The sequence below is a fragment of the Neophocaena asiaeorientalis genome, unplaced genomic scaffold (genome assembly GCF_003031525.2).
Source record: "Neophocaena asiaeorientalis asiaeorientalis breed wild unplaced genomic scaffold, Neophocaena_asiaeorientalis_V1.1 scaffold46, whole genome shotgun sequence".
Taxonomy (NCBI): Eukaryota; Metazoa; Chordata; class Mammalia; order Artiodactyla; family Phocoenidae; genus Neophocaena; species Neophocaena asiaeorientalis.
In genome coordinates, this window is record NW_020175393.1 from 6,590,570 (window position 1) to 6,618,023 (window position 27,454).

At 44.5% G+C, this 27,454-nt stretch overlaps 1 protein-coding gene across 1 annotated transcript in view; it reads right to left on the bottom strand.

The window, feature by feature from the left end:
• Nucleotides 1-27,454, bottom strand: part of KIF6 (kinesin family member 6) — a 374,962-nt gene that overhangs the window by 42,780 nt on the left and 304,728 nt on the right. The window contains exon 15 of the mRNA XM_024766060.1: nucleotides 25,071-25,126. Within this exon, the coding sequence (XP_024621828.1) occupies nucleotides 25,071-25,126 (56 nt within the window). The remainder of the gene's footprint in view (nucleotides 1-25,070; nucleotides 25,127-27,454) is intronic.

Here is a 27,454-nt window from a genome sequence, read left to right on the forward strand (position 1 = left end):
CATTCTGAAAATATCAATAATTTTAAGAAAACACGTATTGTAACTTGCTTTGATTCCCCTCATGGGGCTTTTCACCAGGACACCCCATCACCTTGGTCCTCCCTTGTAGAAGAGGATGTGCCCTGTAATTGATGAGCATTTCAGCTCGGGATGAAAGCACCAGACAGCAGTCTGGGCTACTTTCTTATCTCTAGGATGGTATATGATAGTACTTTGGAGGACGCTCTCATTTATAAAATATGACCAAATTATACCATGTCTGGGAGACCCAATTCTTTTCCTATGGGATATTCATTCTGGTTACCCAGGTAATCATAATAATCATAGAAGATGAGCACATTCTGTCTGAAGCTTAGGCATTTGGCTATTGTACACGCTTAATTAAGCTAAGGAGCTTATTGATATCACTATTCCAGTATGTGATAATACTCCATAAACATATTCAGAGAATTAAGTAAATAAGTGCGTTTGTTAAAAGCTCAAACAAATGTGCAAGTAGGTAAAGCATAAGGAAAATTTTCAGCTCAGCAACCAGCATGAATTGTTACATACTAAACATCTCAGGGAGCTGAGGATTCATGATTGTGTTGGCATCCATTCAAAAGATGTTACTTCAGATGTTTCGAAGTTCTTATCTCAGCAAGGGAGGAATATAACTAGCTTCCACGACCTGCCCTGGAGGAGTAGGTATAGATCACAATCCTTCTTTCTGTCTGAAGACATGGCTCTGGTTGCCAGGGATGCTATTTGGGGCGAGGGGAGGGCCCGTGCAGCATGGCCTCTGACCTCCATCCCTGAAGCCCCAGGGGTAGTAGCACAGGACACTCTCAGAGTTGCCTGGGCACATTCAAGGCTCCCCTGCTCCAGGATGGGGGCGCAGGTATATTCCACCTATTCCCAATGTCCCCTGCTCATGCTGGAGGCTAGTTTGTATGGCCCCCTCACTGACCGTGGAGGTAGAGGGCAGGGGTCACCTAAGGAATATAAAATACCCGCCAAGCACTAAGATGTTTGAGTTGGCAATGTATGTAGTTTTTAGATGGATTAACATGAAACTAGTGAGTTTTACATTGCTCTTTGATATAAATAATAAACTGTCTCACTCCAAGATAAAGCTTGGTTCTATTCACTTAGTTTTAAAAATTAGCTAGTGCTTAAAAAAAAGTCAATGGAAAGAAACATGCCCCAGTTAAGGTTCACTGCTGGTCAGACTGCCAGCTGGCATGTGAAATCACTGCTGTACACGGAGCACTTCTTGACGTGGGAATTGTTCTCCGTCTGAAGAGGCTGGAGATTAGGGGAAACGTGTCAGTGAGTTTGTAAATAAAAGACGAAGTCGTACGGAAATGGTTTCAGCTTCCAGGTTCAAAAGTCATTGTTTATGTGCTGCTACACCTGTTGCTTCTTTCTTGCACAATGGGCCAAGCCCTTGTCTAATCCACGAGGGCTCCTGTGCTCTGTCTCTGCAGTCACGGGGCTGGGGGCGGGGGGCTGGGATCTATTAGTGCACCTTGGGAGAATCACCCAGGGGAGCCAATGGGGGCTAAGCTTAAGGGAAGGAGCCAGTGGGAAGACTAGGAAATGGTGGTGGAAGTGGGAAGCCAGAGAAGGGTGGTTGGCCTTCTGAGAGCACCGAACAGCGGTGAAGACTCATTCGGTAGGAGGGCCGTGGAAGCTGGCAGGAGAAATGGCAGCGGGAACCCTGGGCCTGGAAGAGTGGAAAGAACACGGGCTTTGGGAGGAGGCGAGTTGGGATTGCCAGTGACTACCTGTGAGTGACCTTGGGCCACTTCATCCCTTTGAGTTTCAATTTCTTCACTAAAATTGGGTGATAACACCACTCTGGTAAGGTTGCTACAAGAATTAGACAAGATATACATCAAGCACCCAGCACAGTGCCTGGCACATTGTAGGGGCGCAAAGTGGGGTAGCATTGGTGGTGGTAATAGTAAAAGTAATTATTATGGGGGGGTTGAATTACAAATAATACGGTATGGAGGACAGGAGAAAACAAACCCACGGCAATTGTTTCTAAGGCCTTGGTTATGTTCACATATGATATGACATCGGCATTTTCCCCCGTTCCCTTTCCTGAAAGCCATCTAAGGTCTTAATTAACTCGTTTCCTTGGGCCCAGTGGACTGAATGGAGGTGCTCTATCCCCCAGTGGGCGCAATGTCCCTGCAACAGTCCCAACTCAGGGCTTCGGCAGCCACTGAGTCCAACTCCAACTTTTTACAAATGTAGGACCGCACGGACTACACCCCTGCCTTTGGATCGGTTACTCAGCCTCAAGGTCACCATCACTTTCATTAGTAACGGGGTCTTTCATATTCCTTTATGATGGTAAATATGATTGACTTCTGCAAGTGTAACTAAATGACTTTTAATAAGCTTGCTTGAAATGGTGGTGGTAATGGCTCTATTTTCAGAGCCTGAAATGATTCCTACCCTCATCCTTTTATTTTGTTTAATTTTCCAGAAAACAGCACTAGAGCTCTTTCTCCTGAGGTTTCTGTGGTGGCTAAATATTCCCAGCAAGGAGAGGGGTAGGGGAGCGGCTAAGAGGGAATTGCCGGCCATTTCACAGAGGATGCTCTTTAGCAAGAATGTGGTTCCCCTCCCTGAACTTGAACTCTGCCTTCATGAAGTTCTAGCGTACACGTCTCTATTTCTGTACAGATTTCAGTCCCAGTAGTTAAAAGCTGGTCATTTTGGGGATAAGCGGAACCCAGGGAGTTAGGACTAGAAAAAGGAGGCAAAGCAGATCACAAAACCAGGATGGAGGCTTTTGCGGCAAAGCTTTGGGAGAGATGAAGGAAGCGGAAGGGCGAGTCCCCCCCAGCCTGAGAACTACACTTCTTCATTCATCAGGAGGGCGAGGAAGGGGACGCGGGTCAGAACACGTGTAAGTACGGCTGACGGCGCCGGGTTCGGTGCTGCGTCTCAGCGGAGTCCGCAACTCCGGGTGAGAACATCGGAAAGGGGGGTAAACACTCAGAGGGAAGGAAACAGGCACAGAGAAGGAACTGCCATCATACACAAAAGCGGAAATAATTTACCAGCTTCATGCTGAAACTTTAGGGGAGAGAGACCCTGAAGTTTCTTCAGTGCATAAGGAATGGTGAGTGGAAGTCAAGTATACAGAACCCATCGCGACAGACTGAAGATGAATTAGGTGTTGCGCGTTCTTTCGTGTACTCGCTTTAGTGTTTTGTTTTGGTGAATATAAAAATGTTTGCAGGGCCTTTCATGGGTTTACGCACAAACTCAGTCTTATTTTTCACAAAAAGCCTTAATCCTTAATTACGACTTTTCCTATCACAGGATATTCAAATCCCTCGTGGCTGGGGATAGATGAATAACTGCACTCTATAAATTAGAAGACACGACAGTGCACATCTCAGGGCACAGCAACTGACGAGAATCCTCATTTCAGCAGAAGCTACTTTCCTCTCAGCTCATGGAGTATACTGGTGGTCAGCTGCTTCAACAGCCCAACGGGTGTCAGGAGGCGAGCAGACCTTCACATTCTTTGGACTGGGGAAGATTAAAACTCTCAGAATTGGGCTTCCCTGGTGGCGCAGTGGTTGAGAGTCCGCCTGCCGTTGCAGGGGATGCGGGTTCGTGCCCCCGTCCGGGGAGATCCCATGTGCCGCGGAGCGGCTGGGTCCGTGAGCCATGGCCGCTGAGCCTGCGCGTCCGGAGCCTGTGCTCCGCAACGGGAGAGGCCACAGCAGTGAGAGGCCCGCGTACCGCAAAAAAAAAAAAAAACAAAAAAAACCTCTCAGAATTAGGAGCAGGTGCTGCCTTCTATGGGAGAGTCTGAATATTATCTTTGAGGCAAACACAGCTCTGTTTGAGATAATCTAACAACTTTAATGGACCATTTGAGTCTCTACATGTAAGGTTCAGCTCCACCATTCTTGGGGAGGCTCTACACATGAAATAACCCCAATACAGGTGCTTCACGATGAGAGTCGGCTGTTCCATTTGGTGTTGTGTGTTCAGAAACACAGATTGGATGTTTCTTTAGCAGAACTATATGCTTGTACAGCTAGTTAATTTTTTTTTTTTTTCTATATCTCCATGGAGATTGTCTTACGCCTAAAAAGTAGTGTTTGTGTTTGGACAACGTGATGGTTACTTTTATGAGTTGACTTGGCTAGGGTCTGGTGCTCAGATTTTTGGCCAAACAACTAGATGTTGCTTTTAGATGTGATTAAGATTTACATCAGCAGACTTTGAATAAAGCAGACTCTTCTGCAGGATGTAGATGGGCCTCACCCAATCAGTTGAAGGCTTTAAGAGAAAAAAGACTGAGGTTTCCTGAGAAAGAAGGAGTTCCAGACTGCCCCGGGGCTTGAGCTGTAACCCTCACTTCTTCCCTAGGTCTCCAGCCTGCAGACTGTCCTGCAGAATTCGAAATCTGCCAGCCTCCACAATCACATGAGTAAATTCCTTAAAATAAACCAATCTTTCCCCATCTGTCTATCTATCTACCCACAAATATCCTACTGGTTCTGTTTCTCTGGGGAACCTTGACTAATACAGATGGTGTGGGTATGTGTACTTGTCCAAGCACTTGCTCTGGCACTTTGGGATGGACATGAAGGCTTTAATCTTGTCCTCATCTTGTATGAGAATGGAGGCTCTCCTCCAGGTACCAACTAGTGATTGTAATAACGAGAAAGACACTATTGGTATTTAGTGAGCTGGGCCTGGTCCTGCACAATAAAGAACTGCCCGTCTCAACAGGCTGGTGGCATCCACATTGAGAAACACTGCTTTTGAGGAAAGGTATGGCAAGGAGCTGGTTGCTGGGTGTAGCCCACCTGTACTAGTGACATGCTTGTGTCATTTAAGAAAATAGCTCATTTTGCACAGCAAAGGAAACCATAAACAAAATGAAAAGACAACCTACAGACTGGGAGAAAATATTTGCAAATGATGTGACTGATAAGGGCTTAATTTCCAAAATATACAAACAGCTCGTACAATTCAAGAACAAAAAAACAAACAACCCAATCGAAAAATGGGCAGAATGACAAAATAGACATTTCTCCAAAGAAGAAATACAGATGGCCATTAGGCGCATTGAAAGATGCTCATCATCACAATTATTAGAGAAATGCAGATCAAAACTACAATGAGGTGTCACCTCACACCTGTTGGAATGGCTGCCATTAAAAAATCTACAAATAATAAATGCTGGAGAGGCTGTGGAGAAAAGGGAACCCTCTTACACTGTTGGTGGGAATATAAATTGGTGCAGCCACTATGGAGAACAATATGGAGATTCCTCAAAAAACTAAAAATAGAGTTGCCATATGATCCAGCAATTCCACTCCTGGGCATATACGCAGACAAAACTATAATTTGAAAAGATACATGCACCCCTATGTTCATAGCACCACTACTTACGATAGCCAAGACATGGAAACAACCTAAATGTCCATCAACAGATGACTGGATAAAGAAGATGTGGTATATAAACACGATGGAATATTACTCAACCATTAAAAAGAATGAAATAATACCATTTGCAGCAATGTGGATGGACCTAAAGATGATCATACTAAGTGAAATAAGTCAGAAAGACAAATACCATATGATATCACTTATATGTGGAATCTAAAATACAACACAAATGAACATAACTATGAAACAGAAACAGACTCAAAGACATAGAGAACAGACTTGTGGTTGCCAAGGGGGAGGCGGGTGGGGGAGGGAAGCATTGGGAGTCCGGGATGAGCAGATGCAAACTATTATATACAGGATGGATAAACAACAAGGTCCTACTGTATAGCACAGGGAACTATATTCAATATCCTATGATAAACCATAATATAAAAGAATATGGAAAAGAATATATATATATGTATAACTGAATCACTTTGCTGTACAGCAGAAATTAACACAATGTTGTAAATCAACTACACTTCAATAAAATTAAAAAAAAAAGACAATAGCTCAGTTTGGGAAAACAAACTGTTATGAACTGTTTGTCATGCTATGATCCAGACAATGGCCTGGAGAGAGTGAATATTTAAAGAGGCAGTTGGGCCTGGAGTTGAAAGCAGATTGCTCCTTGGAGCACCTGGACAGGGGGATGTGGAGGCCTCCACGAAGAAGTCTCTGGAGCCGCTGGGTCAGGGCCCTCCAAGAGCCCCACTGCCAGACGTAGCTTTTAGATAAGCTACTCTCTGAAGCATCAATGCACACACCTGCTGCTGCTTTTGATTTCTGGAAGGCATGTAGCTTCAACTTGTAACAAAATATTTGTAGTCTTCAATAAACTGTGGTGTTTCTTTAAAAAAAAAAAAATGGGGCTTTCCATTAGCCTCAAGCCTTTGGCAAAGTCTTGTAAAAGTCTGCCCGGCCCCACACTGGCCGGTAGCCAGGGGAGCAGGGTCCCTGAGGCTGGAGCAGTGACCACCAGCAGTGCCACCGTCAGAGGGAGGGGTCCCACCAAACGGCAGCCCCTGCAGTGTAGAGGAAGACGAAGCCAGGGGGAGGAACCGCAGGAACGTGCTCCAGAGCTGTCAGGAGGCAGCCCCTGGAGATCCTCATGGGAACAGTCTGGGGACTTTTTTCGAGACAAGTGGATGAATATGTAGCAGTAAAGCCAGCAGGGACTCTGGCCATAATCATTTGGAAATAAAAAGGAGGCTGGTGAGGCCAGGGATGTGTGAGACTCCTGGGGAGCAGCCTCCTCTAATGCTGTGCCCGTCCAGGGACAGGAATGGTGGCTTCTAAGGGCAGGCAAGAGGCGAGGAGCCATGCAAACTGGAAAAGGATGGCCTCCTCTCAAACGCGGCCTGGATGCTGATCCGAACTCACAAACTGCTGAAGAAACACAATCTGCTTAAATCTGTTCTTTTTCATCCTTCTTAAAAACATAAAAAGCTAATATTCTGCAGACAGCTCTAGGCTGGCCATGCTGGCCCGGCCTCATGGGGTCCAACACAAACACACCTGATCTAGATTTGGCCGGCATCAGGAGGCCCAAGAAGCGGCCAAGGAATTAGGAGAGGAATCTGAGGACTGTTTCTCATCCCGAAAGGCCTCCACTAGAAATAGCTCTTGCTTTGGAGGAGCTGAGTGAGCGTGTGGAGAGGAGGGGGAGTGGGGATGTGGGGAGAAGCATATGAATCCATCCGGGTTCAGGTAAAAGGATTTTGACGCTGACCTGTCACTGGAAACAGATCTGACTCCTTCTTCACGGTGATGAGTATTTGTAATCTTTTCTCTTCACAGTCAAGGGTATCAGTGAAGAGTGATGAAGTGTGACACATGGGTTCCGTGGGGACTTTGCTCTGGGCCTTAGGATGTTGTCTGCTGGAGACGACAGCCTGGAGGTAATGACCTTCCATACCACAGAATCGCAGAAATCTATTTTTTGTGGATTACGTGGCAGCAGACTAAAGTCAATGATCCTTTGTGGGTTGTTATTTTAGCCACGAGGGGGCATTCAGTGGAATTGGTGGTTTTTACCTGGATCTTAGGAAATCACCAACTGTGCTCATCCAATGGATGGATGACATTTTCTCGCATGATGTCACAAATGACATAAGATCTTGCGTGCACAGCAGGAAACAAACAGCTAAGTATCTGGATGGCAAACAGAGCACCCCTGATTCCTAAGAGTGTGACATTACCAGTATTGACATCGTGACATCTAGGAAGCTGTGGGAGGGCTCCGAGGCCTGCCTGTGTCTCCTCCACTCACTTTAATTCTCTCAGAGCCAGCCTGCATAATCCCGCTCCCAGTTTTCTCTGTCTTCCCTTCACCATTTGAGTTATGGTGACCCCTATGTTAGTGAGGTGTCTTCCAGAAGCAGACCCTAGTACAAGTAGCTTATTTGGGAAGTGATCCCTGGACAAACTGATAAGAAAGTGGGGAAGTGAGACAGAGAGAGAAAGTAGCCATTAAAGTGGGCACCAGCCAGACAGTTCCACTGTGGGCAAGTGCAGCTGAGGCCCACTGGGGACCTGAGGGCGAGTGAAGGACACATGCCTCCAAGTTGTCCCTGATGGGGGTGAGGGAGCTGGGGTGTGTATATACCAGGTTTTAACAGTCACTGGGTGAGGGCTCCTGGGGGGCATTAATTCCCTGGCACTAGCCTGCCCCACGTGCATCTCTTGGATGGTCAGAGAAGGCTCTCAGAGAGACTGGAAGGTGCTAGCAGATGAGACTGTGCTAGGTGCACACACGATATGCATCGGGGATATGGGTGGGGCTCTGACAGCATCTGCTCTATCCTTTATTTCTTGTTCTTCATCCTCCTTGTCTGATAAAGATTAGTACTGCCTGTGGTTAATATAGTCTCTTACAAACAGCTAATTCTCTGGCTACCAAGCCAGCACAGAGAGAGGCAGAGGAAATTCAATATTCCAGCCAGTCCGCTGCCTCATTTCTTACAGGCCTGGCTGGTACTGGGGGGCCAGGTTTATTTTCTGGCTTAATAGCCCCTAGTTTTCTACTCACCGCATTTTAATAGACAGTGGATTTCCCAGACCTCGGCACACATTCTGCATGTTGGGGCGAGCTACTCTCTCTTGTGGCCTCGGTTTCCCGCTTTGAGGTGACACCTTGGAAATGAAGCTCTGATAGCAGAAGCTCCTTAACACTTCTTCACGGAGATCAGCTTTCACTCGGAGCACTGGAGAGGTGGCAATGTGTTGCTATGATGGTAAATGCCACTTTGACCAACCCCGGCAGAGGCGGACACCATGTGGAAGCACGAGGGATTCAAGCCGCTTCAAGGACTCAAGCTAGAACAATGGGAACAATGCATTCTCCTTTACTCACTCTGTGCCGTGCCTGGCAGAACCTTGCAGCAAACTAGGAAGTCAGGGAGAGACATCCCTGGCTGGGGGCAGCTTGGTGAGAGGCTGTTATGTGGAGAGAGATGAAAAGATAAGCAAACTGTCTTTAAGTGGGACAGAGAACAGAAAGTCTCCAGAGGCGCATTTAAGAAACCCATAGATTTTGCTGGGATGACCATAGAAGGGGAAATTGCATTATAGATGATTATCTCTGGTCAGATGTCCCCAGATCTTTTACTGGACACTTATTTGTGGTGACCTGTTACTCCACCACCAAGGCCTGGCTGAGAAGCCCTGACTGTTTTATCAGGGGCTCTACAGAGTAACCTCAGGGCCCAAACCCCATGAATCGTCTTTGTCCTATCTTCTTAACCAGCATATAAGTATCCCCAGGCTGGGACTCTCTCCTAGGGATTTGTGTGTCCCCCACAGAACCCTGGAGTTAATAGATGCATAATAATCGCCAAGTGAATAAATCACAAGACCTAAAGTTTCTGCCAATATTCCTGATCACAGAAGCCTTCAATTTCCTACTCTTTCACTCTTGACAGCCCTGCCCGAACTGTGGAAAAACTGTAGTAAAGGTTCCTACTGTGTTCAGCCTGAAATAATTTACCAAATCTTGTACTCTTAACTTACACACAAAGAAATTTTAAAAAATTTCAATTTCCCTTCCCAGAGAAATTAAAAAAACTTTCTGACCTCTACATAAGATTCATTTCAAAATTATAGCTGAGTTATGTTGTTTAATATTCCCTTCCATCTTCTTTTCTTGTGGACTCATCCTGTTTTATTTTAAATTTTATTGATTAAATTAGCAGACAGTAAAATTGACTTGGCTGTGAGCGCGTGTATGCGCGCATGGACAATTCTATGAGATTTAACACATACATAGATTTGTGTAACCACCATCGCAATCAGGATTCCCCGAAGTTCTATTACTTCGCAAAACTCCCTCATCCTGCCCTGTCGGATTCACACTCTCCTCCACTCCTGCTCGTTATTACTATGGTCGTCTTTTTCAGAATGTCACGGAAGTGGAATTAGGTTGTGTACAAGTTCATGAGCACAATGCATCTGAGGTTTTGTATGTTGTCATACGTACCGGTCGTTTGTTCTTTTTATTGTTGAGTAGTATTCTATTTTATGTAGTTGAGCCATTCACTCAACAAAAGACATTTGGGTTATTTCCAGTTTTTGCCAATTATGAAGAGGACTGCTATACACATCTGTCTACAAGTTTTTGTGGGAACATAAGTTTTAATTTCTCTAGGGTAAATAGCCGAGTTGTATCATATATCTATGTGTAAGTTTATAAGAAACTGCCGAAGTTTTTTCCAAAGTGTCTTTACCATTTTGCATTCTCAATGTGTGAGTTCCACTTGTTCCACATCCTTGTCAGCACTTGGCATAGCTAGTTTAAAAAATTTTTTTAAATTGATTTCAGTAAGGTATAGTGATATCTCATCATTGTTTTAATTTACCTTTCTCTAACTACTAATGATGTTGAATATCTTTGCATGTGCTCATTTGCCATCGTATATCTTTGGTTTGTTTCAAGAGTTGTTTTTTTTTTTTTGCGGTACGCGGGCCTCTCACTGTTGCGGCCACTCCAGTTGTGGAGCACAGGCTCTGGAGGCGCAGGCTCAGCGGCCATGGCTCACGGGCCCAACCGCTCCACGGCATGTGGGATCTTCCCGGACCGGGGCATGAACCCGTGTCCCGTGCATCGGCAGGCGGACTCTCAACCACTGCCCCACCAGGGAAGCCCGTTTCAAGAGCTTTTTTCCTTAATTCTTGAAGCATAGTTTTAGGAGCTGCTTTAAGTCTTTGTCTGATAGTTTTTTTAAAAAAATAATATTTAGTTATTTATTTTGGCTGCACTGGGTCTTAGTTGCAGCACACGGGATCTTTAGTTGCAGCATGCATGCAGGATCTAGTTCCCCGACCAGGGATCGAACCCAGGCCCCTCGCATTGGGAGCTTGGAGTCTTACCCACTGGACCACCAGGGGAGTCCCTGTCTGATAGTTTTAACACTGTGTTATGTTGGGGCTGGTACTTATTTATTGTCTTTTCCCTTGTGAGTTGAGATTTTCTTGGTTCTTCTTATGCTAAGTAATTTTGGATCACATCCTGAACATTTTCAAGATCTTGTTTAAATCCTAAGGAGACTACTGATTTTTGTTTGTTTGTCTGTTTCAGCAGACAATCAATGTGGTTAGGTTCAGGTCACAAATTCCAGTAAGCCTTCTTTGGACTGTGGTTCCAATGTTGGCTCCGTTTTCAAAGGCTCTGCAGTGCTTTTCAGATTTGTTCCATGTGTGTGCTACCCAGTGGCCAGTATGGGACTTGGGTGCTGGTCTATCTTACAGCAGCATTGTCAAAGCCTTTGGCATGCTCTTTAGATCCGTGCATGCCTAGCCTGAAGGTGAGCCCTGTAGTTAATATAAACAACTTTATGGAATTACTGTCTTGATCGCCTTCTCTCTGTGATCTACCTGACACATTATGACTTTCTGAGGCCTGGCTCCTGGACCCCTCAATGCTGCCACGCAACTCCCAGGACTATGTCTGCATCTCAGACCAAGTAGTGGGAGGACAGAGAGGAAAGAGCAGTGGGAAGTCTTCCCGTGTTCCTGGTACCACAGTTCCTCTGTTCAGAATGGAGGAGTCTCCTCCATCAGAGTTCGAGGCTTCTGTTTGGTGGCTGCCGCTGCTTCTCTGCTCCCAGAAGATTCTCTGGGAGTGCCAATTTGATGGCACTTTGAATTCTGGTCTCCTTCCCTGAGTTGCCTGCTACCACTTGCTTTTTGGAATTCTCAGATAGCTGCTCCATGTATTCTGTCCGTGGTTTATAGTTGCCTTCAGTAGGACAGACGGGATGGAGTGTGGTTACCTTGTCCAGAACCTGGAAACTCACACTGTTTTTTGTTTGTTTGCTTGTTTCTGTTTTGTTTTTTTTAATTTTAAGAATACGTCCTTCTCACTAGCCAGTTGTACAGTTAGGGCTGAAAAATCTCATCCATAGTATTTGCTTCAGTATCTTTTTTCATCATAAGAGCAGACTCATGTCTCTCCTTCACCCAGCTCATTAGCTGATCTATTTACACTGTATTTAATTCCTTAGCAAACCTCAGGCATTTGTACCTTCCTGATCCTCTGACCTACCAACCAGGCCAATTCTCAAACACTGAATCTCTCCATTACCTGCCTTTCTGGTCCTGTGTCTAGAGCACTGTGGCTCTGCCTCGTATCAAATTCATACTACAGAAATTCTAACAGCCTGGACTTGGGTGATGTATGGCAATATTTATCGCATTCATATGATGTCTTTTGTCATTCTAAATTATGTAATCTTAAGCCATTTTCATTAAACTTGGGAACAAGAAAGGAGAGGCTGTTACTGTTATTAGCTAATAGTGATTCAGAAGCTCTAATGAATGCAATAAGACAAGAAAATAAAATACTAAGTGCAAATAGTGGAAAAAGATTTTTCTTTTGTGATGAATATGATTTCATTTCTAGAAAATTCAAGAAACTATAGAAAGAGAAAGCCCACTAAAATTGAAAAGAGAATTTGGTAGGATGACTGGGTACAAGAAAAAATCTATTTTTTTAAACAGATTTTTTTCTATCCCAGGAAATGGAACAATATTTCATTCAAGAAAGCAGCAAAAATTATAATACTCTCAGGAAGAAATCCTACTCCTAGGACTCTATTCCAAGGATTGGCAAACTAGGGCTGGCAAGCCAATCTGTCCTGTGGTCTGTTTTTGTATGGCTTTGGACTGTGACCTCAGCATGGTTTTTACATTTTTATAGAGTTGTAAAAAAAAAAAAAGAAGAAGAAGAATATGTAACAGAGACCATAGGGAGCCCACAAAACCTAAAATATTTACTATCTGGTCCTTTACAGGAAAAGTTTCCATTGAAGTAAAAGGAACAGTATAAAAGGATACATGTGCATGGGTGTTTATTGCAGCACATTGTATGGCAGAACAATGGAATAAGGCAAATACCTGTTAACTGGAAAATGATAGATAAATGTTGTGACACAATCATTCTATAGAATACATGCAGCTATTAAACAGAATGAAATATAACTACCCCAGCTGATGTGGAGGGATTTTACATGTATATTCATACGTATATGAAATTCAGGATACAGTGAAAAGCAGGATGCAGAGAAATGTACATAATATGCTTTTTAAAAAAATAAATTTATTTTATTTTTGGCTGTGTTGGGCCTTCGTTGCTGCACGCGGGCTTTCTCTAGTTGCGGCGAGCAGGGGCTACGCTTTGTTGTAGTTCGCGGGCTTCTCATTGTGGTGGCTTCTCTTGCTGCAGAGCACAGGCTCTAGATGTGCGGGTTTCAGTAGTTGTGGCATGCGGGCTCAGTATTGTGGCTCGTGGGCTCTAGAGTACAGGCTCAGTAGCTGTAGCACACGGGCTTAGCTGCTCTGCAGCACGTGGGATCTTCCCAGACCAGGGCTCGAACCCGTGTCCCCTGCACTGGCAGGCAGATTCCCGACCACTGTGCCACCAGGGAAGACCCCATAATATGCTTTTTATCTCTCTCTCTCTCTTTTTTTTTTTTTTGGTAAGACAAGGAACCCAATACTTCATATAAGTATATGAATTTAATATATCGACATGGATAAGAATTTAGAAAGGCTAAAGGGGCATGAATACTTTTGGTAGGCCTCAGAGGTTTCTGAGTGAGGAGGAATTGACTGGAGCTGTGGCTTGGGGATATTCACCTTTAGAATGCAATCTTTACTACTAATCACCCAGAATTCTAATTTAAAGGTGGCCAACTTCCTCCCTCTCCCCAAGACCCTTCTGTTCGATGGATTTCTCTCTTTCGGAATCAGTGTCCTTGGATTCTACTTTAGCAGCTGAACAGCTCTTTTCCTTTGGCAGCAGTTTGAGTCAACCCTGACTCTGACCTCCTTCCTCTGCAGTTCATCCTCTGCCCCCAGTAGCAGCAGAAGAGAGGTACTGACATTATTGTCCCATTGAGTGCTGACTACGGAGTCACCATCGCACCATCCGGCCTTCCAGGTGTTGGACCCCTTTTTGCATGTGACGTCACCTCTGTAATGGGAGTTAACGAAGGTTGTGTCCCAGTTATCTCACCAGGGGTGAGGTGAAGCTAGACCCTTCATGACTCCTCTCCATGACATAGCTTTTCCGTTTTACAAGACACCTCTGCAGGAATACACCAAATACGTTGTTTCACTACCTTCAAATATAGACCTGGCTTGGCTTTGGATTACAGGTACAGGCAATTAATAAGCTTTATGTCTTTGATGTCCTTTGTCTATTAAGTTTACTTGGCACTTTACCCATGTCTGTACTCATTCCTTAATTATTTGCTTTTGTCTTCCAACAAAGGGAGTACCCAAGGACCCTAGTATTTGCTAATGAGTTACCAGGTAGTGTGGCATTCCAATTATTTATTAGCAGGTTTTCTAGATTTCAGTCTTGCCTAAACATGTGTTAATAGGTTGTTTTGCAAAACACGATTAAGTTTTTAAAACATTCAGGCATCATTAAAGATGTCTTCAGTAAAGATTAAGTTAATAAAATCAGTTTTTACCTCATTACAGAGCTTATGTTTTCAGCAGTAAGGTCGCCAGGTTTGTGGTCTGCTAAAAGGTTTAAACATCTGTACGCAGGAATCGTGCATTCGTGTAGTGGCTAGTGGCCCAAAGACAATGATCTGCAATCATCATCGTGTTCAACTTTAACCCATATATGTTTCAGTGAGATCTGTGCAGTATGACCAAAGTTATCTTGGACATCTTTGGGGCAGAGTTATGGTGAGTCAGGGTTGATAACTCCCAACTTGTGGGACTTGTGGACGACTTCAAAAAAAGGAGAGCAGACAGATTAGTCTTATCCAAGGAAATTTTTAAAAATTAGAGAGAAGCAACTGTTTTAGGGTTCTTCCAAAAATCTTCAGAGAAAATTAAAACAAGTGACAGACTGGAAGAAAACATCTGCCAAATATTCCATGGAGAAAGGCCCAATATCCAGAGGATACTAAGTGTTCCTACAAATCAAAAGGAGAAATTCAACCACCCAATGGGCAAAGGATATGAGACACATGAAGAAGCACTCACGTCCACTGGCTGTCAGTGAAATGCAAATTAAGACAACAAAGAAATACCATTTTTTGCTCTCCAACTGGCAAAGCCTAAAATGACTGATATTACGATGTAAAAGCAAGGATGCAGAGGAATGGGTACTGTCACACACTGATGCAAATATAAACTTATGAAACACTTTTGCAAAGGCAAATGGGGAGTACTCATGAAAATTAAAAATGCATACCTGCTGTTGTTCTCCCCAGTTCTACTTCTAGGCATCTACCTCAAAGGAGCACTCATGTTTGGAGTGGACTCGATCTCTTTGACTCTTAGTGGCCCCAAATCTGTGCTTAGACACACGATGGTTGGCTGCATATGTCTCTGTTTACTCCCAGTCCTTTTGGGCAACCCCAGCTCTGACCAAACGTTGATACCAGACTTTGGGGAGTCCCTGTGGCACTCACTCTGGTTTCCCTGCCACTGGCCCCCCTTTCAGATTTGCTCAGGTAGCTGCCCAGGGCTGGGCTTTTGTTCATGATATGCCTGATTAGTGATGTAGCCTAGATGTGCTCGGGAGGGAGCTTCCCTGCTTTATAAATGCTGCCTGAACGGCAGCCGTCTACCTGCCGGAAGGGGAGCACGGAGCGCCGGCGGCTGCACGAATGTCTCTGCGTGGTGTTTCGTTGCCTCCTCTGAAGGCCTGTGCTGCAACTAGCACGCCTTGCTGTGGAGCTGCACGTGTATGTTTTAGGCTTAAGTAAGTTGTGGTGCAGACCATCCATTAGAGAGTGGGGCTGGTCCACGGAGTCCTATTATTACATGAGGCCAACACCAAACCATGGCCATCTCCACCCGGAGCAGAACAGCCACTGCAGGGAGGGGATAGTCCCGCTCTTGTGTGCGCTGTATTTCTGAAACACGGTACTTTTCAGCAGGCGGGCTCATCAGTGATTTCAGGGTGGTAGACAGTGGACACAGCAAACCTGCTGTTTTCAGATCTTCCCTGTACAGCATCACTGACAAAGTCCCTACTCTCATTTCCGCCTTAACTATCATTATTCCCCCTTTTTAATCAATGTAAGAAAACGAAATACACTTTTTCTCCTTGGAAGTGAGAAAATACGGTACCAACTATCTTCCCCTGGCCAATGAGTAAGGTGAGCCCAGCTTGTGCTGCTGTTATTTAAAGACCATCCCCTTCCCTTCAGAGGGCGCCGACAGAGCCTGCGGGGACCACCCATGTACAGATACACGCCTACTGTTCCCCATCTGTGAGCTTCCTGGTTTACATAAAAGTTGGCACTTTTCTGCAGGGTTATTCTGATCTCTAGATAATAGTATCTGCTGGGAAACTTATTTTTGAAATACTTGTATGAAAATTATCATGTCAAGAATGTATACTACTGCTGTGATGAGATTAGGGTGCCTCAGCTGCCTTCTGAAAAGACTCTCCTATGAGAAGAAATATTATTTTAAGGCATTTCATTAAATGAAATAGGTGTTGGGAAAATTGGTTGTTTGAAAAAGATTCAACTTAGAGCCTCAGCTTATACTGCATTCCACAATAAATCCCAAATGAGTTGAGTGTGAAAAATAGAAAGATAAAAAAAACCTATAAGAACATTTAGGAAAGCATTAAACAAATACCAGGCAATGGACAATCCGTCATTATTGCTGTTACAATGACCCTTTCTAAGTACAAAAGCACTGGAGGAAGTTGTAAAAGAAAAGATCAACGAATTTGATGAGATAAAAATAAATAAAATCCCTATATATTATAATGCACTTTACAAAGACTAGTCACTATTCCTGTTGGTAAAACAAAGGGACAAGGGCAAGATGCTTCCTGGAGAACCTAGAAGTAAAGGAATTGATGTCGCCTTATAAGAGTTGAACTGGCAAAAATCTTCACACCCATGAGATAGAACCGAGAGAATGCAAGATGTCAATCATTGTGTCTGCTCTATCCATCCTGTTTATAAAACAGAAACCTCCCCTGTCACACCCTTTTTTGCCTAGGTGGACACTTTCTGAAACACAAGACCTCTCTTCCTCCCTGGCCACATCTGCCTGGACCAGAGGTACATTTCTGACTCAAAGACAGCACATTCTTAAGCTCGCCATCAGCAGCTGTCCTGAAGGCCTAGAAAAGATAAATCGGGCCAGTCAAGTTCTCTTTCTCATAACTTTGAGCTAAGAAACAAGCAAATAATTAGCTTGTTACCTTGGGAACAGAGTTAAAGGATGCTTTCAGGTACAGCTGGGGCCAGAGCAGACCAAAGCCACGAGCGAGCAGGACCCAGGGTCAGCAGGGCCCGCAGGTTGCGAGAGCAGACGTGCACAGAGGTAGCAAGAGGCCCCAGGGGATGCACGGGGAGTGTGCTGGGCTCTGGAGCCGCGCTGGTTCCCGATGACCCCCCTCACCCCACCCCGGGTCCTGGCTCTGGCTCCCGTTGCAGCTCGGAGGGCTCTCAGATCTCATGGCTGTATCTCAGGGAGATTCATCACCATGCAGGCATCCTAGGCCTGAGCTAGCTCAACTGGGTTCCTATGTCTGAAAATCAAGGGGGCCAAGTAGAACTGATTATTCCTATGACCTGAAGCGATGTGACTTGGGGTTCACCCTCGAGAGGCAGGAGCAGGGATATAGTTATCGTTTAGTAAGTAGAAACCTAACAAGTGGTTTCTGTCTTCTCTGGGGGAGAGGCTATTGTGCACAGAAGAGGGGTGGTCGGGCTGGAGGCTGCCTGAATTGCTCTGGGGATATTCGCTCCTGCGGGCGGTGGACGCCTGGCGTGGCTTCCCCGTGACCGTGGGAACCTATCTGTCAAAACTCTTCTCCTTTTTTTTGACTCCCTTTGTGCTTGGGGATGCTTATTTACTAACCTTCCAATAAGGGATCTACTTTTTCCCCAGGGAGAAGGGGCCCTGGATGGAGGCAGTTTAAGAGTTCCTGTCTATAAAAGAACATCCTCCATGGAAAATTAATAGCTTGCCTTTCTGGTTTATAGTGAGTTTGACTGGCATTGGACAGCCTTCCTGAGTCCACCCAGCAAGGCCAGATCCTGGACGTTGTTTCATTCACTAAGGTAAGACCACCCTGTCAGGACTCTTGGGAGGCAGCCATCCATCTTTTTTCTCTTTTTTTCCTGGCATTCCGACCAAATCACTGCTTCCTTCTTTATATATGACAATTATTAGCGTTACCTCTTATCAGTTAATATACTCCACAGCCCTCCAGCTTGCTCAAATCATGTTGTTGTTGTTTGATCTCCAAAGTATGAGAGCAAACATTCAATCAATTCTAAGAAGACATCAGTCGTACTGGTTATGGGCTGTCACTCCAATAACTGCACGTCTTGGAATCTCAACATTCTGAATTGCTACAGAAAGGACTTTAAGAAATCTGCTTTGCTCTTTTCGTCTCTATATACACTGAGTCATCTCAGAAAGGTGCCAATCTATCCTGCTTTTAATGATTCCTAGAATCTATATCCATTTAATTACCTTTTCTGACAAAAATATCTTTTTCACATGATCAGCTATAGTTTCAATACAACTGAAAATTTGTTCTTCCTTTTTGAGTCTCCTTAAAGATGAACTACAATTTACTGGTCCCTCTGTATAACATCAAGTAATACACAGTCTGTCCTCATGCAACTAGGTTTCTTTAACAGGAATCACTCATATGCAGTTGGTTAGAGGGAGCTGAGGTCAGTATCATACAGCAGACTCATTTGTTGACATAGGATTTTTTTCCTAGTAAATTCAAGTTTTGTCTCACCAAGAAAAGGTCGTTAAACACAAAACTAGCAGAGCTGAGCCCAGCAGTTGAGGGGGGAAGCTCAGGACTGAACAAACCCCTCTCCCCACACTCTTCCTCCGAGTCCATTGTGGTCAGTGATCCTTCTTAGAAGGAAGCGCTTCTTCCTTGTTGAGGGGCCCTTCCCATCTTTGTATGTGTTGTTCACGCCTCCATAACTCAGCCCTCAGCCCTTCCTATATGCTCATCTACCATGATAGCCTCATTTTGGAAAAAAAAATGGCTGTTTTACATAGTGTTTCCTTATGCATTAGGAATTTAACATGTCTTTTAAATTTATATCATTATTTTTATTAGCATTGCAATTGATTTTCTTAGAGTACTCGTTATAAAATTGCATGGGTTTTGAGAGGTCTTCTCAGTCTTAATTCTTCTACAATCCCTGCTAGTTTTTTTATCATGCAATTTTGCATTTATTCCATTATGGCAGAGGCACCAGTACTTAAGCCAGTTTTTAAATTCCTCATTCACAGCTTTCTTTTTTCCAGGATAAATTACTCTAAACGTTGTAGTCTCTCACAGGAACTACTATTCATTCCTTTACAGATGCATCTTGTTTCAAGCCACAGATCAATATCTGAAAGGTTTGTAGTGAATATGATTGTTGTCGGCCCAACATTTCTTCCTTTGGGGAAAGATACCTCTTTAATTCCCTAAAAATCGTGTTCAGCTTGTGTGGAGCAGATGGGCTAAGCCCCGAGGAGTGGGCACAGGATCTAGGACCAGTCAGTCAGAGTGTTTCATTCCCCTGAATGCAGGGACTGCTTCAGAGATGGGGGTATGACCTCAGCCAGGCCAGTCATCCCTCCCTCCGGGGACTTTTGCCAACACTGTTGGAAAAGACCCTGTTTACTGGCATTATGAATTCTATAGACCATGTAAGCCTAGAGCTTTCAGAGGCACCTTCCCACTAAATGGGGAGAGGCTATCAGAGAACCTAGTCGAGTAGCACTGAGAGATGGGAGGAGGGGGATGAGGTTGCATGTGAAGCCAACTGTATTCCTTGGATTTCCTGGTTACATGAGACAATAAATTTCCTTTCATACTTACAGCCAAACATCCTGGCCAATACAAGCTGAACACAGATTAATTAAATTTGTTTGATAAGAGTACTTAGAAAAATCGAACTAAATACTCTAACAGGCAAGCAGAGCTCATTATTTAAAATAAACTTGGTGGATTACTTAATAAAGCCAAAAAAATCTACCTCATAACTTTTTCATCACGACTTTAGCTGCTTTTCTCTGAACCATCTCTCTTCCTGTAGAGAGGCAGAGCTCCCGAGGAAACACAGCACACCTGGAAATGCTGGGCAGAGCGAAAGGGTGACGTCTGGACTTTTGCATTTTTTAACTTTTGAGAACGTAGTATTTTTTCACTTTATGGTGACATATTTTTATTTTGTGGTCCTTGATGATTTCTATGTGTGCCCTTAATCAGGCTTTCTCTAGTCCACTTTATTGGTGCTGGTTTTGGTACTTAAGTATAAGCAGTTCATTACACCCATTCTTACTAACCTCATCTAAGTTTATGCTTTGAATTCTCTCATGTTTTCTGAAGCATCGGTAAACCCACTGAGCTGGAATTGTATAGAGCCTGAAAATACAACCCCTCTATTCTATTTTCCAAACCACTGAAAATGATAGTTGAAATGTGGGACACTGAAGCCTACCAGGGATGCTGCAAGCCCGCAGTGCACCTTTCTGCAAATTGGAAAAAGGCGCCTCTTCCTAGGGCAGATACAACTGTGGGCCAGTGCACATGGGATGGAGAGCAAGGGTAGGCTGGGTATCCGACCCCACTCACGCCTGCAACTGAGCCCCATTGGGCAAAAGGTGACCTATCGTTAATCATGTTACAAAGACTCTTTTCATCTTCTTGGGCTATGTGTGCACGAGCTAGGGTCTAGTGTGAGCCTTTTGTCGGGCACATCAGGTAAAGGGCAGAGATTCAGGAGAACTGGGTAACAGCTTAGTGAAATGTTAAACTAAGAAAAAATCTTCAGAGTCAGATATATCTGAATTTATGGGGATAGTATACTGTATTTAAAAGTTTTGGAGTTGGACAGAAATGGACTTTGACTCCAGCTTGGCCACTTAGTAGGCCACCTCCCTGAAACTCCGTTTTTAAAAAATCTGCAAAATAATGATAATACTATATTTCATAGAATCTAGACTATATCAATTGTAAGACCCTGTCTCATTACAGAGGTTTTTAAAATGAAAAAATGGCCAAGTGAATGGTCAAATGTTTTCCTGACTTCAGAGGTGTTAAGACTGTAAGAATTGTTTATTTTAGACTCTATGACATATGGTAATATCCATTTTATAGGTAATGACTCTTCTCTGTGAGGATTAAATTAGATAATGCGCTTGTCAAGTTCTTGACACGGCCCAGAGTCAGTGCTCAATGAAGCTGCTGTGGGTGTGATGGTTATTCAGAGTTGGTGACAAATGATAACAAAAGGATAGACTTGATAGAGGTCCTCACAGCCTAGCCAGACGATCTGGATATAGCCTTTCCTTTACGCCAGGGTGAGATACTAGAAGCCAATATGCACGAGGTAGGTCTAGAAGTAAACCTCAGTGGAAGATGAAAGTACAGAAAATGTACGACGGAAAATAGTCCTGTGTATTCTGCTGATGGAGACCCAGATCTGAGTAATGATTTTCCCAAATCCCAAATGTTCAGGAGATACATTTTAAAAAAGTGTACTGTTCAAATGGTGGGTTGGGGGTCCTTCTTTGAATGTGGAGTAGGAGAAAGAAAACTTCCAGAATGTTCTGTTCGCTTTTCTAGCGTTTCCTGCTCTCTGACAGCTACTCCTATTACATTACCTGTGATTTCTGAAGTGATCACTGATTGGCTCCCCGGTGAAAACCCTTCTGTGCAGCGACCTGTGATGGGCATTTTCCTTTAGGCCTGTAGGGGTCTGTGGAGGGCGAAGAGGTGCTAAGACATGTCAGTCAGACTCTTTCACCTGCCTCCACAGCAGCTGGTTCCTGGACTGGTCGAGGGTGGGCCTCAAGCCAAACAACAGCCATTCATTGTCCTTTGTTGCCAAAGACAATGCTGCCAGTGGTAGCTCACTGATGAAAACCAACGCCAGGATTTTAATAAGTGAAAAATGGCCTGGTTTTTGCCACTGCTTTGGAAGCCATCTGTTTCCTTCCCTACAGTTTGGGCTTTAATGGCATCTTTAGAGATATGATGAATGGAGGTGGGTATACATGAATGTGTTCAAAACACAGCCCCATGTGATGGAAAGCAGCCTAAATGCTATTGTGTATGGGACAGGCAAATGCAATGAAAATGGCTCTCCTTTCTGAAACAAAGACACCGTTAGTTTTGGGGGAGATCCTAAGTTGGTTATTTCTTCCATTTCTGATTTCAACTTGTTTCAACATCAGGACTGATGTAAATGGTGTACAGAGAAGGACAAAAAAGGAGTTTGTGGCAAGAGTTTAATCTACCTAGTTTGGGTTGGCTTGTTATAAGAAAAGGAAATAATATGGAACTTTTGGTTGACTGATTATGCCATGTAAAAATTAGATATTTTGTGGTCACTCCTGAATTAATAGCCTTTGGGGTTTTTAAGAATGAAATTCAAGTGGCAGCTCTAGATCACGATGTCAGAGAAAAAGCAAATTGCCTGAGAAGAGACAGTGGCAACCTGAGCTCTAAGCGTGTGGGCTGGCTGACGTGTAGATCACAAACGCAGCTTCCGTTTCCTCTCGGCAGGCCAATTACATGTGCACCCCCCAGCATCTCACTCCTGCCCCGAGGTCGAGAGGCAGGATGTGGCTCAGTTTGGGAGGGGAGCTGAGTCATCATCCCACGCAAGTCATGGTACATCTGTGCCACGCTCCCACCTCCTGACTCTTAGACTAATTAAAGGACTTGGAGGGGAATGAAAATTCCACTTGATTTAATTTCTCCCTAGGAAAAATGCACTCAGTAATGTCATAAATCTCTTGAAACCAGTTCCCTTCAAAGTCGCCTTGGAAATTTTAAATATGTGTACAAGTTCCACCTTGTACTTCCTTAATCTTAACCTTGTGTCTGAGATGCAGTGGTGGAGGGGCTACTCCCTGTGGTCTAGCACCATGAGGGCTTGTTGAGTAATGGGGCTGAGTCTCAGCGATCCACTGACCTGGGCCCTCCTTGGATCAAGAGCACATTTGAAAGATGCTTGGCCAGGAGATGGGTCTTAGTCTACTATTTGCATAGAATGAAGTAAGAGTAACACTGGTTTTATTAGCACCACTGAACTAGCAGCCACTTTCTTGTTAGCAATAAATGTTTGAATTTTAACACTGGTATGAGCCCTACTTATTATTATCTAGAAAGCAGAAAGGTCTGCTTGTCCAGGGCTTCTTCTAGTATACCTGGACTCTTTGTGTGTAAATTACAGACACCCTCTCTGGAAGATCAATTACATCCCTCAGACCCCGGGCCCCTGCCTCTTGGGCAGCTTGTGGGGCAGCCTCCAATTTGCCTAATCCCAAGAATGTGGCAAACTGGACTCATCAATGTATGTTTTCGCACCAAAATTATGGTGAACTTAGAATTAGTTGTGACAACAACTCGTTGTATTCAGAGAGAAACACTAAGTGTATTAGTATAGGCCACTGGTGCCTTCCATAATTAGCATAGTCCATTAGTGTTGGAACAGTTTCATTTTGGTTTCGAGAGTTAGATATTTTTCAAGAGCAAAACTTTACTATCACTTTCTGGGCAGAAACGGTTTATAAAAGGTCCTTCCCTCTTGTCTCCCCAGGGATGCAAACAGACCGTTAGGAGCTTCCGGTCAGACAATTCTGACAAGCCGGCTCTGGATCCACTTAAGCCTGCTTCCCCTTCCCTCACTATTGGTTTGGGTCACTGACCCCTTTGAGAATCAGATAAACTATGGATATTATCTCTAGAAAAGTGCTCCTGACCTCCAATTTTTTTTTTCATGCAGTATTAGGAGTTTTGAGAATTCACGCCAAGAAAGGAGTTTTACATAGGATTTTAAGAGAGACCAATTACACTGAAGTAGTTATCAAAATTAAAAAAAATTTTTGTGATATAGAAATATCTATGTGCTTTTATATAAATGCATTAAATAACAAGATCTACTGGTGAGTCTAATTAACTCCTGTAATTTTGAAGTACTGATGAGTATAAAAGATATTTTATGATGTCTGCTAACCGTGCTGTGAAATGAAAATGTCTGTGATTTCCGCCGTGACGGGTGCTGCTACCTCTACTGTGGTCTGCTGCTGACATTCATCATTGGAGGGAGTGCTAAACTGAAGTTAGAGGTTAGTGAAAACAAAGATGCATTTTTCCTCCATCCAAGATCCTGGACCTTAAGTCAAGAATCTCAGAGACTCTGGAGATTCTTGGCCTGGTACTGGGCATGGCTCAGGGCTTGGTGGCCTCAACTTTTTCCACTCAGGCCACAGAAGAGAACGTGGGGCTCCCTGTTTCCCTAACTGAAGTGACCTGAGGCTGTTGTGAGCTTCCATATTCTGTAGGAAAAGCCAAAAGGGACATTCATAGTGGCTTCCGTCCTGTCCTCACTTATGAGAGGAGAAAGGTGAGGACAAGGGGGACACAGGGAGTCAGCTGTGACCAGGTAACTCCTGCTTTCCCTAGCACAGAGACGAAGCCACAGGGAAGCTGCAGCTTCGTGAAGCTGCCCCAGCCTGGGAGATGGGTCACTTTGTGTCTTCTAGCCTGGTGTGAAAGAAGCATTTTCCTCTCACTTTGACAAAGATCTGAGGCATACTATTTTCGAGTTAGCCTGTTGCCTTAACCTCACGGGTCCAGGGATGCTCGCTAAAGTGAGGGAGCCCTGCTGGGCAGCCTATGCCCTGGGAAGGCACAGTGACTCGTTCTTTCCTCTCATCCTCCAGGCGGCTTACTGAAATGGCGCTAAAAATTGGGCACCTGGGCCAAAAACAATAAGTATAAGCTCTGGGAGGTTCCATGGCACTTGAAAATGAGAAATGTCGCTATAATTGTACAGTTATGACCAGTTGGGCTACTGCTGGAAAACACCAGGAAAAGCAAAACTTTCTCATTCGGATGCTAGAGCTCAAGGCTGTATGAGGACGAAAAATTCAAGTTCTAGACAAAAGAAAGTACTTCTCCTGATGGATGGTAGGAGAGATGACAAACTTCCAAGGAGAGGTGCTCTGAAAGCGGCTTCCTTGGCAGGGACCTCCTGAAACTCATCCTCACAGCTATTTGGAAGCACATCATGACCTGATTTTCACCAGGAAAATGGCCTGTGAAAGAGGCTCACAGAATATCATCTGCTTACCAATTTTAATTCTTGCTTCATTTATACTTTCTCCCAGGGCCTTTGCTTCGGAAAATCTGGAGGAAAAAAAAAAAAAAGAAATGAGAGCTTAACCTTTTCTGTTCATCCTAAATTATGTTTTAAAAATAAGAGCTTTCCGAGAGGTCTCTAAAACATTATAAAGCTTTATCGAAAGACATAAAAAAAATTTAAATGAATGAAATATATTAGGCTTAAAAGTAGAGATAAAATTTGTATTAATTACTGGTATCGTGAATTTTTACTCCTCTCTCCAGCATAGAACTTCATTCTCATAGTCTCTGATTTATGTAGATTTATCAAATCTACTTTTGATTTCTAGTATTTTATGAGACAAGGGAACCAGAGTAAAGCACGGCTGTAAGCCTTCTGTACTGTGCTCTATTAATCACAGTGCCAAGATCTTAGAGTCAAAGAATACTTAAAGAACATTTTTTTTTTCTGACCAGCAAACTATGGCTGGTCGTGATGCGGATCCATCCCAACACCAGTTTCTGTAAATCAAGTAGTATAGGACACAACCATACCGATTCGTTTGTTTATTGTCTAAGGCTGCTCTCTCACTGCAAAGGCAGGGTCGAGTGGCTGGGACAGAGACTATAGGGCCTGCAGAGTTGAAAATATTTACTATCTGGCTTTTTCCAGAAAGAATTTGCTTACTCCTGTTATATATGATGCTAAATCACATTTTGGACATATAAAAACAAGAAGAAAAAATCCCTAATTATCCCCTACCCAGAAATAAGCTCATTTTGAGATCCATCCAGTCTTCTTTCTGGCCAGTTTTTACAGAGTTAAGATCATACCAATATATGATTTTTGTGCTTTGGGTGTTTTGTTTTTACTCAGCATTGAGTCCTTCCCTATGTTATCAGAAACTTCTCCACTCTCTTAGATTGCTGCCCACTAGTCTACCAGATGCTGTGCTGAGTTTACTGAATGACTCCTATTTTCTAACAGGTATTCCTGAGATGCCCCCTGAGACCCCAACCCGTGACGGAGAAGTGTAGGAAATGGCCTCTGTAAAAACCATACCATCCAGGCCCCTACACACAGCGGGCCCTTATGAAATGTCAATGCCCCATCCCCAAATCTTTCCGGATCCCAGTAAATCTCAGATGTCACATTGCTTCATCCATAAATGCTTTAGTCGAGCAGGAGTTTGTTAGAGGAAGTGGGGAGAAGAGGGCATTCCAGGCAGGGGAACAACACAAGCAAAGGTCAGAGTGCCCCGCAGCCTCCAGGCTCAGTGGAAAAGAGGCGTGAATGATGTCACTGCTATTTTCTGAATGTGTCTGCTGGGCCTGAGATTGCAGACAGACGTTTCCAGGGAAGGGGACTAAATTTTCTCTTAGTGTTCGGTTTCTTGGGACTCCACCTCTGCCTCCTTATTAAGGGTGTTCAGGATCATCACAGATGACATCCGTCCCTTCCTCAGCTAGTGCCTGTCACCTTCTGGAGAGAAGTGCAATCCCATTTCATGCCATGAAGACTGAATTCGGCTCAGCAAATAATCATATCATGTGTAGATCACTGTGCTGGGCTCTGTGGGCTCATTCTGGTCTCTGTCCCCTGGGCAGAGACTCTGAGGTCTGGTCCGGGCCACTTAGATGAGGACTATCTTCATACTTGAAGTTCTGCCAAGTGCGGGGCTCTAACTGTTTGGTGGTCGCTGCATCCATCCCCAATACCTAGGATTTCATGGGGTTTGATAGTCCTCAATTGCTCAATGAGTGGCCCCCCTTACTGCCTGTTCCAGAGAGTTCTGGAAGCTTTAGATTCTTGGGAATGAGGAAAACACAAGAGCAGGGCTGCAAAGCTGCTGACATTCATGTCAATGCTGGAGGAAACCAGAGTAGAGCTGGAGGAGGGAAGATCCTGCAGGCAGAATGGGCCATCTCCGCAGCAGCCCGGCTCAGAGAAGCTCCGACAGGCCTGGAAGGGAGCCCCCCAGCCTGGCCGGTGCCCACGTGTGCCTTAGGGGGCACGGCGAGGAGCTGCTTTGTGCTGCGGTCGACCGTCTCCGAAGAGCCACCCCACACCCGGGCTGGCGGACACCACCGGGAGCCAGGAGCTGTTCCATGCTCTCCTCCGCAGCCCAGCGCGAGCTCAAATGGGCTTTCCCACTGAAGAGGTGCGGGCCGAGGGCCGCCCTGTCTCCGCCAGACCATTTTCCCTTCAGGCTGCAGTTGTCACTGCTCGGACCACCCCACCCACGTGTTTTCCTGATCTCTGGTTGTCAAGACAAACCCTTGCCTAAGGAAGCACAGCCCTGAGGGGGAAGGAGGGGAGTAAGGGATGGCAGGAGAGACGAGAAAGAAGGTGCCCCCCCCCGCACTTCTGCCCTGTTCCTCCCGGGCACCCTG